Raw genomic sequence first — 20877 nt, forward strand, 5'->3', positions numbered from 1 at the left:
TAAATCCTCATGCGGGTTCATCCGTAAGTGGTGTTTCCTTTTTTTTCTGTAAAGTCAGAGCGTTAAATAGCATTTATAAAATGGTCCCAAAGTTTCAGTATACTTTCACAAACATACTGTCAACTCAACTGAACACTTATTGCTTTTGAATCCTATACATATAAATACTATACACGTGTGTAGAATTTGTTGTCATACTGCACCTCTTTGTTACAATTGGTCACAACATTATTTTAATTATTTTGACTTCCAGCAGTGTAAAAACTGAACGTTTACAAAACGCAAAAAATAAATACAACGGAAATATCAGGGTAATAAACTTACATTAAATTGAGTTTGGAGATTTAACCTAATTTATTAAATGTATTATTATTTTATTATTATTTATTATAGTCACAACTTTCTAAAAAATACCTAATATTCCATTAATTTTCTGAACATTATAATGTCAAGATGTGTCCTTTATGACAGCTTAAGCCTTTTTATCAGCAGTCACAATCAATTTAGAAACCATATTTACTCAATAAATCCCACAATGACTGAAGTGCCCGACACACACAGTTATGGTGCTGGAAGTGTATGAAGTACAGACCTACTGTATCGTCATTGTTGGTAGCAGTGATGCAAATGTATCAAAATAAATTCAACCACCTCAGTATATATTCTCAACATTAATACTATACATTATGGGAACATTATATACAAATAAGTTAACAACGTTTCTAGTTGTTAGTTCAACTCCTTGATTATTTAGTCAATGAAGTTGGGATTTTGATTTCATAAATGTACTAATACATGTTACAATTCAAAGCCTAGTTTTAATTCCAGTGGAATGGTTCTGTCCATAATAAAAGTTAAGTGTCTATGTACATTATGTGTGTTAAATCATTGACTTTTTCTATAACTCAAACATACTTTACTGTATTCTTTATTGTGTGCGTTTCTCAGTAACAATCACAAAATGCTTCAGTGGTCGCAGATGGGGTACGCTGGGTTCAGTACGTCTTTGTGTGCTCTGTCAACACTCATTTCCTTTTCATTTACTCATACCAGTTGACGTTGTATATTTTCACATTTTAATTAGGCACAGAACGAGGTGTAAAATAAAGCAAACTAGTATGTCAGCTGTTTATTTGACACACGCATCAGACCATGGTTTATTTTTAAAGGGGGGGGGGGGGTACACATGCGTGGGCAGTGTTAAATCCAGTAGAAGGGGGATGTTGCGGCAGACGGTGTGGCAGTGATTCATAGTTCAACCCAGAGTCCCTCTCTCCCCAAGTCCCTCATAATTAAAGTCTAAGCATATGGCCTTGTGACCACGCAAGCACAAAGGTATCTGCTGAACTTTCCTGGCATCTTATTTTGAGTCGCTGGCAACGAGGGTCCTTTCAGCCTTCCTTCAGCGCCGCGGAAATGAAAAGCGTGTCACCTTGAGATGTCACAAACCACATCTGCCAGCCTAATTACCACAAGCTATGGATTATTGATAGTGTGATGTATAATTATAATTTGGTAGTTGGGTTTGTTAGATGTGTTCGTCAGAAATAATGGTTTCATGGACAATGCACACCTGCCATAGTCCATAGTAGTCTTTACTTACATACGCCCCATGATATTGATCTAAAATTACCAGGGGCCTCATTTATAAAGCTTTGTGTAGGATTCACGTGGGAAGGTGGCTTACATAGGACAAAGCAAATACACGCAAAAATATTCCGATTTATAAAACACTGCGCACGCACGTCCTACGCCGGTTTCCCTTTATAAATCACAATCAACTCTAAATGCGGCGCAGCTTTTGTAAAAAAAAATGTCAGAATTGGCTGTCTTGGGAAGACATCTGGACATTGCTGTATTACATTTTGTTTCCCATTAGATAAGAAAATGGGCCCTTTGGATAACCCCTACTGTTGGATCCTCACGTTTTCCTCACTCACTCACTCACTCTTCCTCCTCTCTTTTCCACTAAATCATTCATTCCCAGACTTATCCAAGAGTGAAATGGAGCACTAGCCCGGCTAGTTAATGGGGTTCTATGAGCCATAAGATTACTTTCCTACCTGAGCTCATTCCTATGAATCTTCCTTAGAGAAGCGAGTAAAATAACAAACAACTTCCAGCTGTACAGCAAAGTTTCAGGAAGACTGTTGGGTGTTGAGACAGCGTTGTGCTCTCGGTGTCAAACATCAGCGAGCCCTGCACTTCTCTGATATTCTCTGCCCTATTTCCCGAAGGGATAGAGTCACAATTGTTAACAACTCGATTTACATTCGCCAAGAACCCTGATTGGAGCTGGAATAAAGACGGCAGGAGTTTTCTCCTGATTCTCTCAACGGAAATCAAAAGTTACATTGAGTTTTTAGGCTGACATTTTGGTTTACATCCAACAACTCCGTTATTTGTAATTTGCCCAGTTTTGTCAGGCCATTTTATAATTATACTCTACTACACTTCAAAAAAAGCATATTGTAATGTTCTACTTTAAAATAGGATTGTATTTCAGATGATGTTGTGCTTTACCAAAACCTTTTTATATGTACACATTTTATAGGTGTCAATAAAACTGCATTCGACATATGCAGATAAAATAACTTTGACCAAATAACCAAGGTTTTAAATTACAGAGATACATTATATTCTTTTACTTCTCATCGATTTTCTTCCTTTGTCTGATTCCAAACATTTCAAACATAACTCCATCACTGTGCTGCTTCTGAGAAAGTGTGTTGGCAATCTCAAAACAATTTCCCCACCAATTCTTATCAACTTTTGGACTTCTTAGCAGCTCCCAATGTCACAGTGCCCCAGCGCCTGTGTGGTCAGGACTGCCTGGGTCAGACTGAATTCCAAAAACTGGTTTATGGCCCATTGTTCAGCATTCTTGTGTTATTGCCAATTGCATTGCAAATGCTACTTGTTCCAAATGATCAAACCTCGGTGTCTTCATAGCGTCAGAGATCACATTCCCAAAGAAATAAAAGACACCTTGCTATGTGCTGTGTCATTTAAAATCACTTTTCCTTTACTTGATATTCTGCATTAAACCCACTCATGGGCAGAATAACATGAAAACCAAAAGTGAAGCTTTTGCTTAAAATATTGTTTTTTGTTGTCAACATAACACACTGCTAATAGGGATTATGTTGGAAACGTTCATGGACAGGATTGATTTTTCATATATATTTTGGAAAATTGGTTAATTTAAAATAAACTGTAAAGATATTTTGTGTTGAACACTTTGTTCAATGAGGGAATAAAACGATCTTACCTTCATGCAGCTTAACCTGGGTGTTTTATCTTTCTATTTAGACAATGAAAAAGCAAAGACAGGCTAACATATATGGATCACTGGGCAAACAACTCCCAATAGTTGTGGATTGAACTCTGGTCCTTGTTTGGGGATTCATAGAAGTACTTGTGAGTGTACATCCTAACAGACTACTTCACAGTCTCTCACAGAGCTGGAATATTGATTTGATTTTACTTTAATGTATGTAACTACTGTGAACCCCATTGTCCCGCTAATACAAGTTTAATATATTAGGCTTGAAGACAGCTCTGGTTTTATTCTGTGACGATACAGTCACCGCAGGATATAAAACTACTTTTGAAATTCATTTTCAGCTCCTATGTATAACATGCCGTGCTTTGCCCTTCATGAGTTTTGCGTTTAATATTGCCATTAGTCACACAGTTAGCCTTATTAGATTCCACCATTATGCATTTAATCTGCATTAGTATAACTGTGACAAGTGTGACCCATTTGTTGTCAGATTCCACAGCTGAGGAAATGTTCTTTTCTGAGTCATTCTGAGTGTAGAAATGTTAAACCCTGACAGGAGAGGAAGAAGAATAATTGTAACATAATGCATTAAGTGTAAAGCCAAAATAATTAGAGAATGCTACATTAATTAAATCAGTCTCATCAGTTGACACAAAGCACATTTGCCAAATGTAAAAAAATTACTATATAAATGTTCCATGAACAAAATGTAAAGACAAGCAGCTCAGCATTATAGGTCACAGTAAAGTTATCTTACATTCATAATTATATATTTCCACTAAATCAGTGTCTGGAATTTCTTCAGAAGCTGTTTGAGGTTTATTTTAAAGACGCATACCTTTAATTCCGATGCAAATCATTTAACAAATATAACCTTCCCCAGATCTCACAGGGAAACATATTTGATATAAAATGTATATGATAAAAGGAGGCGTGTGGCGCAGTGGATAGAGCCTTGGTGTTAGGGGGTCACAGGTTCAAACCCCACTGCAGTCATGCATGTCGTTGTGTCCCTGAGCAAGACACTTCACCCCAAATTGCTCCTGTGGGGATTGCCCACAGTATTGAGTATGTAAGTCGCTTTGGATAAAAGCGTCTAACAAGTGACATGTAATGTAATAATGTAATAAAAAAGCACACTGAGTTACAAGGAACCCAGTAAGGTATCAAAACAACTGTGCTGCAATAGATTTAGATGTTTTATGCTGTTGTCACTGTCAGTTGTCATTGCATTATAATATATCCCACTTTCAAAATGAAGCTCCTTTGTATACATTGCATAATATATTGGACAATATGTTTGTATATACGAAATACGGAATACTCAATATAATGCAATACAACGCCACATGCCAGCACACACACAAGTAAAATAACATATTTAGCTGTGTTGTATTGCATCACATTGCATCATACAGGTGTAACCATGTTTACTCATCCTTTAGGTTATTTATATTAACCACAAGATTCACATTTTCAGTAAGTAAATAATATATAATGTTTATTTATTTTCCTTTGGATCAGCACATCAAACCCCAAACCCATATTTTACTCCTCAGTACACTATTCATTTATCATGGGCCCTAAATCACAAGGTATTTTCCTTTTGCAGAACGAAAGCAGTTATTATGTCCTTTAGAGTCTAAAGGACATAATAACTGCACAACACAGTTGTCTAAAGTTTAGACAACTGTGTAAAATGTATGATTTCCAAACTACACGGCAATGTTGTTTTCACTTGCATCACAACATTGCCAAATTGAGTTGTAATACAAAAGTACATGTATGAGATGAAGCCAGGAGTAGCAGTAGAAGTAAAAAATACTATACTAAAAAAGTTCCTCTTTGTAATCAAATGATGCATTACTATTATTGTCATGGCAGCGTTGTACGACAGCCTTATTTGCTCCACCATTAACTGCTTTTAGGCAAATTATGTTTTGGTATGAAAGAGATTTTTATGCCCAGTATTTTTCCTAAATGCAATCAGCTGTAATACATAGCGCATCCCTGACCTGGCTGCTTCTCTTTAAGGCTCTGGCGCCGACTGCACAGAAAGAGAATGAATGTGAACTTGGGATGTTTGCAAAGTGAAGTTCAGTCAAATTAATCATTCTGTCAGACAATGAGAGCAGAGCACCCCAGGGCTAAAAGGGAGACAAGGCCTTTCAGCAAGAAGAAGAATACGCTGCGCTACTGTATATGTTTTGGGCTTGTTATTCATTTTCACTAAGAGAGGCAGTGGTGTGCTCTCGCTCTCTCTGCGCCGGGGAATATATCTATCGTTCCGGGGAGCCATTTCCCATAAGAGGGGATAAATGGATGTAGCTGAAGGTGAGGACAATGCAGGAACATCACATTTTAGAGGCTTATTCATCAAGAGCAGAGGTGGTGCCAGGCCTTTTCTCAGCATGCTTGTAAGGGAACTGTTACTGGCCTTTCGTGCTCATACTTCATATCCAATTTGTGCCCTCATGATATGAATAAGGATCATCATTTGGTGTATTGCCAAGTAGGAATTTGCTTCGGTGTATTATGATGCAAACATAAACACAGTAAGAATAAATTCAAATGTCAAATACTGAGCTGATACGGAAATGTTATAACTACTTAAGTCAAAGCATGTGTACACGAAATATATATATACAGAAAATGGAAGTACAATTAGTTTATAACTTATAACTGTGAAAGTAGAAAGTCTTAAAATAGATCATTCAGGTTTGAATTGACCAATCTATTTTAATGTTATTTTTAAGTTATCGACAACCGACTCCATCTAAATCTTGTCTTAACCCTTAGATGGGCAACCACATATTAATCATTTTGAAAATGCATTTCTTGCTGTTTTAGACTACCAATGAATATACTCGATGTATCTATTTGGACATTGCACATCGTGTATACATGATATTATTAATATTACACCCATATTACACTGTTGTTACACATATTTGACATCAACATTACATTTATATTACACCCTGGTTACACATTGGCACATCCTGTCGAATGACTGTATCCCTTACAATACTGAAAAAAAGTCAAAAAACTACTCATGTCACTCTTAAGTGAATATGATAAGTAAACGGTGAAATATCTAAAAATCCTTTCTGTGTTTATTTCATTGTCATCTGGAAGTTAAATTGGAGTATAAAATAATATATATAAGCAGAGTTGTAACTTTAGTGTTATGCATTTGGTACGTTTTAGCTGCGTGTACAGAGCTGCATTCACCTTTTTATTACCTAACTTGTATGTCTCAATGTATCTTTCTCATACAAGCAGAAGAAAATATCACACACACACACACACTTTTTCCCTCTCGTTTCCCTCTTCCGTGTCGTGGTTTGTGAAAACGTGTCTCAGTCACAAGCATTACCCATATACCTTCTGGATGTGCTCGTGAACCGGGTGGGGGGGGGCAGTCACAGTGATGTATTGCTGTAATCCCAACGCTGCAGCATGACACGGCTGTCAGGTGCTATGGGAGACGAGATGATTTATATTTCGCGACTCTGCTAACGGCCCAATATAACTGATGTTAATGTTGAAGGCCTGATCCTGCATTCTCATGGAGAAATGAAGGGGGTCTTGCTACTAATTGAAACAAGTGAAGATAAATGTAATAAATAAATCAATGTATGTGTGAAGGACTCACTAAGGAGAATGTGAGGGATTATTTATTCCCTCCAATTCATGTTCATTGACAATCATTGCTCTATCACTGCATGTCTTTTTCTTTAATTAACCTGTTGAAAAAGGAGTCAGATTGGTCCTTCAATGCCGTCTTAGAACAGCTAGGTCTCTCACTTCAGTGTGTGATAAATGTTTCCTATTCCTTATGTGTCCAATTACATGTTCATTTATATGTCCACATGGTGTGTTTTATCTGCCACACATGGCAGGTCAATGGTCGCTGGAGAAGGATGTGTGTGTAACGTTGGGTAGAGCGTGCAGTGAATGAAAAACATTCATATATGGGTGACTTCCCCAGGAGGAGGAGATGAGCGTTATTGATTTCATCAGGGTTGGTAAATGGGGCTAAATCAATTTACCGAGCTTTAAAGGAACAATATGTTAAAGCAGCATGAAATAATACTTGCTTTTATACCATCGTCATTGCACCTGCTAGTGTTTATTCTTCCTCTGGTACCAGAAAAGCAACCTCAAATGGTGAAAAACACAACTCCAAATACACCCTGAAATGAATATAGAGAAATTCCACCTTAAGAAAAAAGAAAGACACATCATTATTTATTCTCTAACATCTTTAGCAACAATACCAATAATGTACATGGTCTTTTTAGTGCCAATACTAGCCAAATCAATCACCTCTACACCAAAAACATCTGAACTCCTCTCCCCTTAAAGTGCACCTATCATGCTATTTTTAGGCATATATTATGGGTCTCAGATATATACAAATATATAAAAACATGTCTATGAATTGTTTTGCTTAAAATACCAAACAGATCACCCATTGTAGCCATGCCTCATACTGCTCATACCCCTCTTTTGCAGCCCTGTTAGAGAAACGCGGATTTGGGTCCTTAGCTTTAAAAAAAAAAAAAGAGAAGGCGGAGCTAATGCCTGATCAGAATTCTACCGGAGATAAAGTTAAATTCTGCTGTGATAAAACACCATCCTGTTCTAAACCACATCAAGGATTATTTCTGAAACAGTTTGGAGCTCAAATGCTTTTTCTCTTGCGGGTTTATCACAAGGTGAGTTCCTTTTTTTATTTCCTGCTTTTTAAACACATGTGCTCTACACAGTACAGGTTAGCTCTGAGTGTTAGCGAGGCTTGCTAATGTAAACAAAGATGAGATTACGTCCAAAACACGTCAGGCATTGTTTCTGATTACAACTTTCTGTGGGTCCGCCGCCGATTTGACGTCATATCGGCAGCAAATCTGTATCGGCTCGTTGTACCCCCGTTTTTTAAAGATTTGGGTACGGAGGAAAAGAGAAAGGGTTTTATTTTCTGACGCTGCGTGAGTTCCCCGACACACCGGGGACACATATTTATGTATAAAAGACATAAAAAAGTGCATTTAGCATGATAGGTCCCCTTTAAATTCCAATGTGTTCACTTTCTTAAGTTACATAATTCATGATATTAAAGGTGGGGTAGGTAATTCACTTCAGAAACACTTTTTGTTATATTCCATGGAATGCTCTTAACATCCCGATAGCAATGAATAAATTAAATGCTTTGACAATAAATACATACAAAAATGTCATCTGTGGAAGCCGTAGTACTGTAAAAAGCACGAACAATCATCTGAGCCGGCCCGGCTAAAATAACTGGATGGCCTACCTGCCTGTCAGCCTTCCATCTCGTGCACAAACTTATCTCATGCCCTCATTGGTCATGTGCGCATTCGTGTGTGTTGGAGGAGGGGCTCTGTAAGGAGGTCTGAAGGAAGGGGCAGATTTTTTCCGGTTGTGTACTTTCAAATTCTAGCGCACTCGAGCTGGTTTCTCCATTCTTACCTACCCTACCTTTAAATCAGCCGTTAATAGTTCAATGTCATGTAGAAAAAATGAATTCCCATCCATTGTTACGTTAAAGGAATTTGGTAAAATGTAATACCTTTGACGGCAGAACTCCATAGGACATTATTCATCAATCTTAAGCAGCAGACCTGCTGTGTTGATGCTTTACCAACACACTCCTTTGCAAAACGTGTTTGCCAACAGATTAACTGCCAAATAGCTCCCTTGTATCAGGTAATTTTCCTGAAGCCTTGAAAACCACACACCAATCCTAGCCTTATAAGAAGAGTATAAATTATTTATAAAAGTTGCCCACCAGCAATTACGTCACTTGTTGACCTCACATGATTACTTTCAATCAGCCACATTACCTTCTGTCACCAAGCAACTACACAGTCCCACAGAGTCAAGGGATTTGAACAAATGGATAATTGCAGCCGCCCAGACCTTTTACAAGATTCAAGATTCAAGGCTTTTATTGTGATTCGTAGCTACAGTGTAGTTATGTCGATGAAAATCTTAGGTCACAGGCTCCTCCAACAGTGCAACACAATAAAACAGATCAAATAGTGCAAGTAAATACAATAAAATAGAATATAAGTAGTGCCATAAGAGTCCATATACAAGTGATACATAATGTGTAAGTTGCAACATGTTTTGAAGCTAAATGCAGACAAAATTGAAGGGCTGAGGGTTAAAAACAAAAAGTACAAGTCAGGAATATTAGTATAATCTTGGACTCAGTTTTAAACTGTAACAGCCATGTTAAATCAATTACATGGTCTGCATTCTACCTTTGTTCCAAACATAGCAATGATTGGATGATTAATGTCTAAGCAGGATTTAGAGAAAGTAATCCATGCTTTCATTTCCACTAGGTTAGACCACTATAATTGTCTTTTCTCAGCTGAATTGTATACATATACATAACTTTGTGTACTGTATGAAATGTTTTATAAAGACACATTTGCCTTGCCTAACGTGATTGATGGCATTGATCAAATCTGAAGCAAGTGACAAATAGAGAAACCTTCCTAATCTTTTTTATTCTATTTGATTTGGGTCCGTAGTTTTAAACAAATACAACTTAACACATATTTTGTGGTTGAGGAGGCAGGGACACGTACTTGAGTGGCAGCCTAATTATTGTTCATAGCCCAAGGATACATGAGGTGAGCAGCATCAATTTGTATCTGACACATCATTTTAGGAACTCCACGTTTATTTTCCGCACCTTATTTAGTATGCCACCGTCAAGGCTAGCATGCTATTGCTAGTGGATGGAAATGCCTGTCTTTCAGATGGTTTGTCTGTTTGCAGGTTGACCACGTTGCTGGTCCATACTGAAATATCTTAAAGGTCTCCTATTATACTCTTTTTCATCAATATATTATAGGTCTCAGATATATAAAAACATGTCTCTGGAGTGTTTGCCTCTAAATACCAAACATATCACCCATTTTAGCATCCCATAATCCCTTCTGTTTCAGCCCTGTTTCAAAAGTGCTGATTCTCTGTCTGTTACTTTAGATGAAAATAAGGAGCCACTCCCCACGCTCCTCTGATGCCCCTTTCACACCAATGCGGTTCCAGGTCCGGTTCGGAGCTTGAGCCTGATAAGCTCGAAAAAATTGTCGGTTTAGAAGCAAGAACCGCATACGTCACGCTTACATCTGAGGGGGGCGAGATTAACCTGAGCTAACAGTTTATGGCGAGGACGGCAAATAAAAGTTGTAACAAGCAGTAACGCTGAGCAAAGTGACTAGAACGCAACCACACACTTATAAAAAAAACACACTTTATAAAGTCAGGCAACACTAACCAGGCTTCGTGTGATTCTGTTTATTTGTACCAAACAAAGTAGGCATTTTCTTTGTGCCACTGCATCTCACAAATAAACAAGGACATTGAATAATCAGACCCTGCAATAAAATAAATCAAGTTTCACTTTAGTTTTTCAACTAACTCAACTCAAACTCACAAACTCACTCAGCATCTTCAGACATGTTTTTTTTTAGGAATATGAGCATGTCCACATTTCCAGGTAGAAGCTGGGATGTTTGGGCGTTTACAATATCCCCTGCTGTGGAAAAAACTCTCTCGCTTGGTACTGATGTTGCTGGGACAGCAGTGGTCGCGTTAACTGAATATTTTTTTTAACAACGACGGGAAAATCTGAAAGCAGTCTGTCATTTTGACAGATTAGAACAAACTCGGAACAGCGCAAAAGTTTCCCCGCAGCGAGGCTCTGGTGTTTGCCGTGTTATGCATGCCCTCCAAAAGGAAATTATATAGTTTCCAAACCGCACTTAGCCGTAGAGATCATTGAAATGTATGGGAGTTTTTGCTTTACGCTGTGCGCGCTCCCGCGAGGTGCATGCTTATCTCTGTGGGCTCTATGAGTATCATGCATAACACAGCATAACACAGCATAACACCCCCCCCCCCCCCCCCCCCCCCCCCCCCCCCCCCCCCCCCAGGAGATTCAGGTGATAAGGTGGGGGGTGTTACCTTGGTTGGTTATTGGCTAATGGTTACACAAACCAAAAAATCGTTATGACATCATAAAGTGGCCAAAATCTGATCAGCACATTTGCAGACAGGTTTTTATAAAAAGAGAGCGAATCTGCTTGTGAATCATGTGAGGGGTCACATGTTTATGTATAAAAGACAGGAAAAAGTGGATTTTCCATAATAGGTGACCTTTAACTGTTTGATGGATTGGCATGACCTTTTTTCAAACATACAATTGCCGCATGTTAAAATGTCAATGTAGAGACACAAAATCCAAATAGGAATCTGAAAATGAGCTAAAATATGTCTCTCCTAAGGAACTAAGTTACTGAAGTAATGACTGAAGTATCAATGTTACATGACAATAAATCACTTCTGATTTCACACAGTGTTTGAGAACAGCCTGAACTAGACATCATTATAAAGAAGAAATTACAAAGATTCCCTGAAGATTGCACTTGGTCAAAATATCTTTGAAGCAGCCTTGGTTTTTCTCTGAACATAAATTGTTGTTCTAAGCTGCGACAACAAGTTAATTACTACTCATAATGAATTAATCACAATTCTCTCACTGTCATAGTGACACATTATACATGTGATTACAATTGAATACTTACAAAACACTGCTCTTTTTGTGAGAAGTTATTATGCCGATTTACCGTCTCACAGCATTTTCCTTTGCTGATCACTTCATGATCTCTGTGAAATGTTGAAGAAGAATGAAAGATACATTTCTTTGTATTTTATATTTTTTATTTATTAACAGTGATGGATGTCAACACCAGATTCAGACAATGCTTTCTTAAAAAGGACAAGGTATCTGTATGCTTGTGATATGCATGTCTGATATAAAAGTGAGATGTTGGCTTTCATCAAACATTTAAGAATTCTACCTTCTTTTTAATATACCACTATTTCTGAATATATTATATGTATTATTTGATGCCTTTTTTCTGTAGATCAGGCAACACTTTGATCTAACACGGGAGACTTACAGTGGCTTGCTTCTCCTGTCATCTAAAATAATATTTCATATTGATCAAATATTCTTCACAAATCTTCAGGTAAAGTAAACAAGAATAAGATGTACATGTAGAGCAGCCTTTTGATCTTCAATCTCCTCCGCTATAGGAGTAAATAACACATTGATAGTAGATTTTTCATACGCTTCCGTCAAGCACCAAGCACTGCATCCATATTAAAACATGTGTTTTGTGTGTGTTGTTGCAGGTATGGTGAACTTCAGCGAGGTGTCTGGCTACCCCCTGGTTCAGCACTGGAGTCTTCGCTCTGTGCTGTACCACGTCAAACTCAATCAGTGGGTCCTCTCTCAAGGTAATTCCTAAAATATTATATATTCATCATGTGTTATTCCAGATTGTTTATTTATGCTGTAGGAGACCATGCTTGGGTCTCTGTGGCTTAAACTTTTACGGTCTAGACGGTGAATTACAGCCCCATCGGCTATCAATTATTAATCACATTGTAATTAATGTGACACATCAAGGTTAGCCGCTCATCATAACAGCTTGAATACTTTGTTTGGTTTTCATTTGATCAGCTATGTGGTTAGCAGCATGCTGTGATCTTTGATAGCTAGCCCATATTTAAGCTAGCCTATTTACTTTTACAGTTCATTAACATGTCATTGAATTGAAAATGAATAACATTAGCATTGTAGCCTACATGAATGCACAAAGATAGATTTATAGCATTGTTTGTGTACACTGTAAAAACTGTTGCTTTGGTAAAACTTAAAAAATATGTGTCAAGTGATTCCAAGCAATTTTAAGAGTTTAGTCAACTTTTGCATTTTTTGAGTTGGTGAAATGTACTTTTTTTAGTTTTCCTCTACTCAAGAATGTGTTACTTTGCTAAAACTTAAAAAATATGTGTCGAGTGGTTCCAAGCAATTATAGGAGTTGGGTAAACTCACTAATGTGATTTTCTCTGCATATGAAAAGATGAGATGAGCCTACAATTAAAAGCCCAGATATTAAGTGTAACCAATGCAAATAACAATCTGCTAAGAACCACACGAGAATAAAGTAAATTATAAAACACAATTGAGTTGCCGGAACCTATATACGACAAACTCTTCCTGATTTCAATCCAACCCTTTAAATATTTGATAGCATTGAAAGATTAAACAAATAAATTAAAAAAGGGAACGTTATGGACATGTTAATACATTTTATTAAAATGTGATTATTTCAAAACAGTTGTCATAAAAGAGTAACAAGTTTGTTTAAAAGCACAACACATTAACATACATGGAGACACATGGTTATTACTTGCTGGTTATAACTGCATCTGGCTCTTGGGCAATGTATAACTTCATGCTGTGCATCACGAGCCTGTTGCACTTCGACCTCTGCTGTTTCCTGTAAATACAAACAAAACACTAAATTTAGTACAAATCAGGACACACCATGTGTTTTCCTCAAAACAAAAATCAAATCCGTCTTGAAAACATAACGAGCCAGTTTACATTAGCTGTTAACAGACGGTAACAGAGGTGCTATTCACATGCATTACAAGGGGTTTAAGCCATCAAAAAAAAGGCTGGTTTGCAAGAAAATGAACCAAATAGTCATGATATTGATATAGTTCATAAAATGTCCAACTACTTATTTTTAACCCCACCTCATGCTCAGAGATTTATATAAAGTGGCACATGGGTCCTAGAATAAAAAGAACAGACGATTATTTCAACTTTTATCTTGATAAGTGAGCGCGCAGGCCAGTCTACATGAATGCAGGGCAAGGCACGTTTCTGTCCAAAGGTTCCATGATGGAGTCGATAATGTTTTAAAATATCACTTTGAGTGGTGACACTAGTGCTGCATATGTTACGGGTCCCCGATATGAGGACCACAGTAACGGTTATGATACCTGTATCGTGCAGGTGAAAGAGAAGTAATGAGGACACCTTGTGTTCAGTTTCCTTCCAGATTACTTCTCCTGAGGTTGTTTTATTACACAAAATCATATAAACATATCAATTATCTTATGCATTTCAGTTTCGACTTACATTCCTCAATAACCATTCACATACCTTCACTCTGTCTGTCTGTTACTCTTTTATGTGATAAACACATATGTCGAATTGAATTTCACATTCAATAAAATCTGTTGTACCTTAAATACATTTGTATACAGTATTAACCTGTATTAAATACTACTCTTCTTTTTTACTTCCACTTAAAAGTAGTATTTCATGACCCCTCTAACCTGTCATATTGACTATTTACCTTCTGCCATTAAGGTCACTAAAATGCATTACTGAAACATATTTAAGTGTAACAAACAACCTTACTGTTTTACCAACAGTAACTAACTTATAACCCTTACAAAGTACATATTTATTACAAACTCACAATCACTATACATGCATGTAAATACTCAGTGTACGGGAGGCTTCAGATATACTGACAAACTTGTATCCTTACTGCGTCAGACCACGTTGTCCCCAAAATGGCGCCGTACCGGGGAAGCTAGGCTAATACACTCACACCATTTAACGGTTTTACACGTGTAAACAGCGGTACAAAGTCTTCTAACTGTTAGCGGGCCGTTACATATTATCTTCGCAAACCTTATGGGGGATTCATTGTGATTTATGCACAGTTTACCAACCTGTATCGTGCAGGTGAAAGAGAAGTAATGAGGACACCTTGTGTTCAGTTTCCTTCCAGATTACTTCTGAGGAAACCCCGGGAACGTCCGTCGCTTTAATCGGTACCCCGGAACCATTGAATCGAACACAAACGTTCCGCCTCACTACTCACTGCATCTATCGACCCCGTTAGTGAAATGAAAATAACAGATGTACAAAATAAAGGCATATTCTAACTCTAAATATAATACTTATTATATTAATGTGGTCACACATCCCAGGGGTGCCACACATAGTTTACATCTCCATCCCATCTGTGATTAAAAAAATAGAAATGGGTACGTTTACCTGAAGCTCATTATATTAGTATGTAAACATAACACGTCTTGAATTAACCTCTGAAACAACAACTTTAGTCTGACACACTCAAGGGCTTACCTAATGTGAACCTGAAGTCCATAGCAGGAGGCAAAATGTCTTCAAGAGGAGGTGTGACTGTTTTCTGGTGAGGCAAATGAAAGAACAAAATAGTTACATGATAAAAATGTAACAATAATTTCAGTAGAATTCATTAAAACATATTTAATTCAATTAATGGAATCAAACATTAAAACACAAGTATCATTTAAAACGGTATTGTATTTATATACATTTATAAGGATGGCATTTATTAAGGATAGTATTGGTAGATACCAGTACAATTCGATGATTCTCTACACAGCGGATCCTAATTACTTCCATATACACTCCTTTATCTCGTTTGCATACTGTCTAATATCTACTTTATGTTGTAGTAAAACATCTCCTTAATAAAACTGTATTTATTGATATTTCTCGCTAAAGACTGCATTTTACTGGACTACAGTGAACACATCTTGCTGACGTTATACATGCATCCTCGCCCAATACACACTTTTACTGAATTGCGCCTGAATGCACCTTAACTGAAGTCACCTCCGTCACTTTCTATTGAGAGCTAACGTTAACTCTCCTGCAGATTCCAACATGGATTTGCATCTATAGCGTTGCATAAGCATGACAAATATAGTTTGCACTTAATTTTGTATAATAACAACTCGATGCTGTAACTGCAGACTATGAGTTTAAATTGGGTACACTAAGATTGTAGAAAGATAATTCATTGCTCACAGTAAAACAAACGGCGAAATACATATAGAGGAATTAATATCAAATAGGCGCATTAGTAACTTACTCTTACTAGACCCTCCAGAAAAACGCGGGCTAAAATCCTTGATTATGCGGGCTAAAATCCTTGATTATGCGATTAAACATGCGGGGTTTTTATGTGATTTTATGCGGTGAAGTTGCGAAATATGTGGAAATATGCTAAATATGCGAAAAGTTGCGAAATATGCGGGAGGCGGAAAAAAGGTGATTCTTCTCCCACACCCTGTTACTAGGCTACTACTGAATGAAAGTGAGCCCTTTTAAAGAGTTCCTATGATAAACAAGCATACTAGAAGCAAGCTACATCACAAAGTGTTATTTATGTATTTATATATGGGCTATTTTAATCACTCTCTCACACACACACACACACACACTCTTCTCCGCCTCATTCTGTTTTCATTTACTCGTTCGTTATCTGACCAGCTTCAATCTTGTAGGCTACTCACCTCGTTTCTTGTAGCCCTCGAAAGGGTTTTGGAGGTTGATGCCTCGGTGAACGTGAGTTGTTTGACTTTCTTGTCCGCAGCAGCAGAAAGCATTTTAGAATGTTTGAATGAATCAAAGTGGGTCGTCACCGTCGATTTTCTCTTATGCTCCAACACACAGTTGCACGGGGTGCAGAATAGTTTCCCCCCACTTTCGTGCAAGATATCGGGGTACTGCTTTGCCCGGTCTTTAGCAGAAATGTTCGTAGGCAAATGAGATGGATTCGATTTTTTCATCTTGGTCAGAGCCGTATAATAGTATAATAGTATATAATAATAATAGTATAATAGTATATAATAATCTATATGGCGCTGATCTTGTTGTTTCCTCTCTCGTGTGAGTTCCACACATTCACTCTACGGTGTTGTTTACCTGCGCGAGCTGATGACATCACTACTTCACGTTAACTTTTTTTTCCCTCAACTTTGTGTGGAAAAATGCGGGGATTATGCGACCTTTTAATAAATATGCGCCCTTTTAAAAATCTGCGCCATTTTGCTGATTATGCGGTAAATTATGCGATCGCATAATCGCGTTTTTCTGGAGGGTCTATCTTACATAACCGCTGGGTTATAAAGTAGTAGGGAATAGTTTTAACGGAGGTATTTTACCGCACAACATGCACGGCAGGAGAGCCTCAGAGCCCCGCGGCCGCATCACGGTGCCCGGCCAACGCCATAGAGCGGCATAGGGGAACAGTTTGCGGAGTTGTTTCTTAATACGTACTCTTAACTTAACCACTTTTAACAGAATTGCGTCGGTAAGCACTTGATGCAAACTTTGCCCAACAACTTTGCGTGAAGAAATAGACTACATGAGCACGACAGGGCTGAGTCTAACTTTAACAGCAGTAATGGCGCTGGCATGCATTAAAATGTCGATGTTTCGTTCAAAACAGTGAATACAAGAAAAGTAAGTAACACTTTCTAGTTAAAAAGCAGTAATTAATAACTCAGGTGGCATGCTTACTTGTTTTACGATGGTTTGAGGAGGATCCAACGCAAACACGTGTCCAACTGCTGAAGAACCGCTGCAAAGAGGAACAGGAAGTCTCACACCGCGGTATTCTCGTTTGAGGGCGTGGCATGACCTTGGCGTTGACAAAAGCATTTTTATTACGTTTTCCAAAACGTATTTTTAAAGAAAGTTCAGAAAATGTGATATTAATTTACAAATTAATGAGTTCTTAAAACATGTTCTCATTGTTGCTTATGTGTTACTTATTTAAACGCACATTGAAAAAAAACTAATTTAGGGCAAGTAAATTACATTAAAAAATTGAGTTTTGTTGACTTCACCATCGGAACTGTTTTTACAGTGTAGGTTGAGGAAGATCCTACTAAGATATTTAACTTACTTTAAAATAGTAAAACCATAGTCTATAATTACTATATAGTATTATTATTTACAGTAATATAATATTACAAGTAAAATGTTGGTATTCAAAATATTACTAAACGAAATGTAAAATAGTAATTGCATCAACTAAAAGTAAAAGCAGTCATTATGTAAAACGGTCAATTACCAACAAATAAATGTTGTATTATAATGTATTGTTTTATATTTTATTAAATCATATTATACTATTGAAGTCAATATATGCATTGCTTTAATGTTTACGCTGATAAATATGGGATATTTTTTTATTATTATTTTCACTATAAACCCTGCCTCGTTAGGTATTACCTTTATCCGTAGTAATAAATCATGATTAATTTGTATGCTTTACATTACATTACGTGTCACTTGTTAGACGCTTTTATCCAAAGCGACTTACATACATTCAGTACTGTGGGCAATCCCCACAGGAGCAACTTGGGGTGAAGTGTCTTGCCCAGGGACACAACGACAACTTGCTATCCTCTGATTCAAAGTTCAGCGCACTAAGTTCAGCGCACTATTCCACTGATGCTGTTTTATATTTGTATTATTTATCTCATTCTGCGAAGTAACTCATAATTAAAGGTATCAAATACATTTAGAGAGGTAAAAGTACAATGCTTGTAAAATGTAGTAGAGTAGAGATGCATAAAGTAAAGTAATACTCAAATAAAGTACTTTAAAATGGTACTTCAGTGCAGTACTTGAATATGTGTATTTATTTATTTTCATTACTCATTTTCGATGCTGTATGCGCAGTGGAAACATGTACTGTAACAGTAGACAGAAAGTTGTCCAATGATTAATAAACGTTTCTTAATCTGTTCTTATCAGCAGCAGTTTTATGGTAATAAAGTTCTCTAACATATAACAGGGTGTCCGCGGGGTCTTAAAAAGTATTAAAAGTTGATAAATCAATTTAGCGAAAATTAAGGCTATTAAAAAGTATTAAACGGCATTTTCCAAGGTATTACATTTTGTAGCTTGTTTTCAATAAGTATATAAATTGTCCAAAGAGGTTGTATTCTACAATGTGCCTGAATGTAATCATTGCGTAGGTGTGTAGTGTGATTCTGTGTAGTTTATTTATGGCATCCCGTTGGATTTGACGTCATCTGAACAGGACATCGCACGCTCACTGCTTGATAGCGCGAGGAGGTCCGTTTACGCCGGTTGTTAAACAACATCGTTATGGGGAAATGCAAGTTTGCGTCCAAATGGTTGGAAGATAAAGAGGAAGGACAATCAATACTGTATATAGTAAATGTGAGGTAAAGTGTCGCCAATGTAACCGGTTAAAACTCGAAGTGGCGATGAGGTCTTAAAACGTATGGAAAGGGTCTTAAAAAAGGTCTTAAAAGGTATTACATTTGACTTCAGGATTCCTGCATATACCCTGTATAAAGACCAGCACCAAAGGACGCACCGCAGGCAATGTTGTAATGTGCTGCTAAAAGGTTCGAGTTGGGTCCATTAAATTGAATTAAACCCTTGTGGAAACAGTCAATTATTTTTGGATTGTGGTGGTGCTGCTCGACGGCAGTACTTAGAGAAAACCCTGAAAAGCAATAAATGGGCCAGGGTCAAGTTCCCTCTAATCGCAAATAAGTGAAATGTCACTTCAAAAGGGCACGGAATAAAAAAAGAAAGCTGCTCAACAAGCACAAGCAAACAAGAGGCCCTGAGTGCTGTGAGACACAATGCCCTCTGACTATTAGTATTACGGCTTAAACTCACTGCTTAATTGAATAATAACTAATTATAGTTTTAATAGACGATACATCCAGAAGCACACATAGTCCCTGGGTGCTAATGGAGACGGATGTTTCTAAACAAAATGTGAATAAACTGCATAAAAATGGTTTTCTTACAGTAATGACAGGAAAGGGTCTCTGTTTAAGGGAGCAGCTAAACCCATGGCATTGTAATGGGGTGCTATATAGTTATGTTTATACTTCACATAGCAAATAATAACATAGTATTTTGTGTCAGTACCTGAATGAATTGAAGTTCCCTGTGATTAATGTGAAATAGACTACTAAACAAATTGTATAATAGATGTAAGAAGGTATGTGATAGTGGCAGTTGTTGGAAGAGTTTTCATATGCCACTGACTTTTTTTCATATTATACAACTAATCTGTAACGATATTTGGACAATGGGTCTATCAACCGGCATACCTAATCCCTCATATGTTGATTGGTGTGTAAAAGAAGCTGAAAACGGTTTAGTTTATGTCATAGAGCCGTGTTTAGAGTTATAAAGTGACTGCTGCATGCCCGTATGATGACAGATAAACACAGATAGATAGATAGTAGTTCTGATTCAGAGACATGTATGTCACTTCATTCCTCTTGTTTTGTCTCTGTCCCTCTGATAGTCTTTCATTTATCACAAAGCTTTGTATCCATGGCAAGACCAAGACGTTCTGACAGCGCCTGCCATGGAAACTTCACAGAATAAGATAACTGTGGATAGGTATTTAGTCAAGCAACACTTCTTCTGAAGGCCGCTCCTTGTTGCTGACACATCGAGGATTTGACTGACTATTCCCCACGGGTTTCTCAGTACTAAATGTTTTATTCTATAAAAATATATCCGCCTTTTTATTTTTTTATTTGCCTCCCTAGATAACTTGCATTGTCCTGTTGGCAGTGTGAAGTAAAGGGTGAAGTTAAAATCTGTTGAAATATCACATTTATTCATTCTGCCTGGCTGGAAGTGTCATCCGATAATTTGGATTTTTATCATGTTTCAGGTGCATGCATTATTCATAAATCCATCATCAATAGTTTCCATTCTGATAAGTGCCGCTAGCTTACTGTAAATACAGCCATGACACCTCTAATGCATTTCCAATGGTGCTGCTGTGGTTTGAAAGTGGCTGCCATGTATGCTTTCT

The 20877-nt window shown here is 37.3% G+C and overlaps 1 protein-coding gene across 6 annotated transcripts in view; it reads left to right on the forward strand.

Moving 5' to 3' along the window:
* astn1 (astrotactin 1) overlaps positions 1–20877 on the forward strand; it is a 395124-nt gene that overhangs the window by 201336 nt on the left and 172911 nt on the right. For all 6 annotated transcript variants that reach the window (XM_034138228.1, XM_034138230.1, XM_034138231.1 and 3 more), the window contains one exon: positions 12530–12634. In XM_034138228.1, the coding sequence (XP_033994119.1) occupies positions 12530–12634 (105 nt within the window). The remainder of the gene's footprint in view (positions 1–12529; positions 12635–20877) is intronic.

This window comes from Trematomus bernacchii, unplaced genomic scaffold (assembly GCF_902827165.1).
Source record: "Trematomus bernacchii unplaced genomic scaffold, fTreBer1.1, whole genome shotgun sequence".
NCBI lineage: Eukaryota > Metazoa > Chordata > Actinopteri > Perciformes > Nototheniidae > Trematomus > Trematomus bernacchii.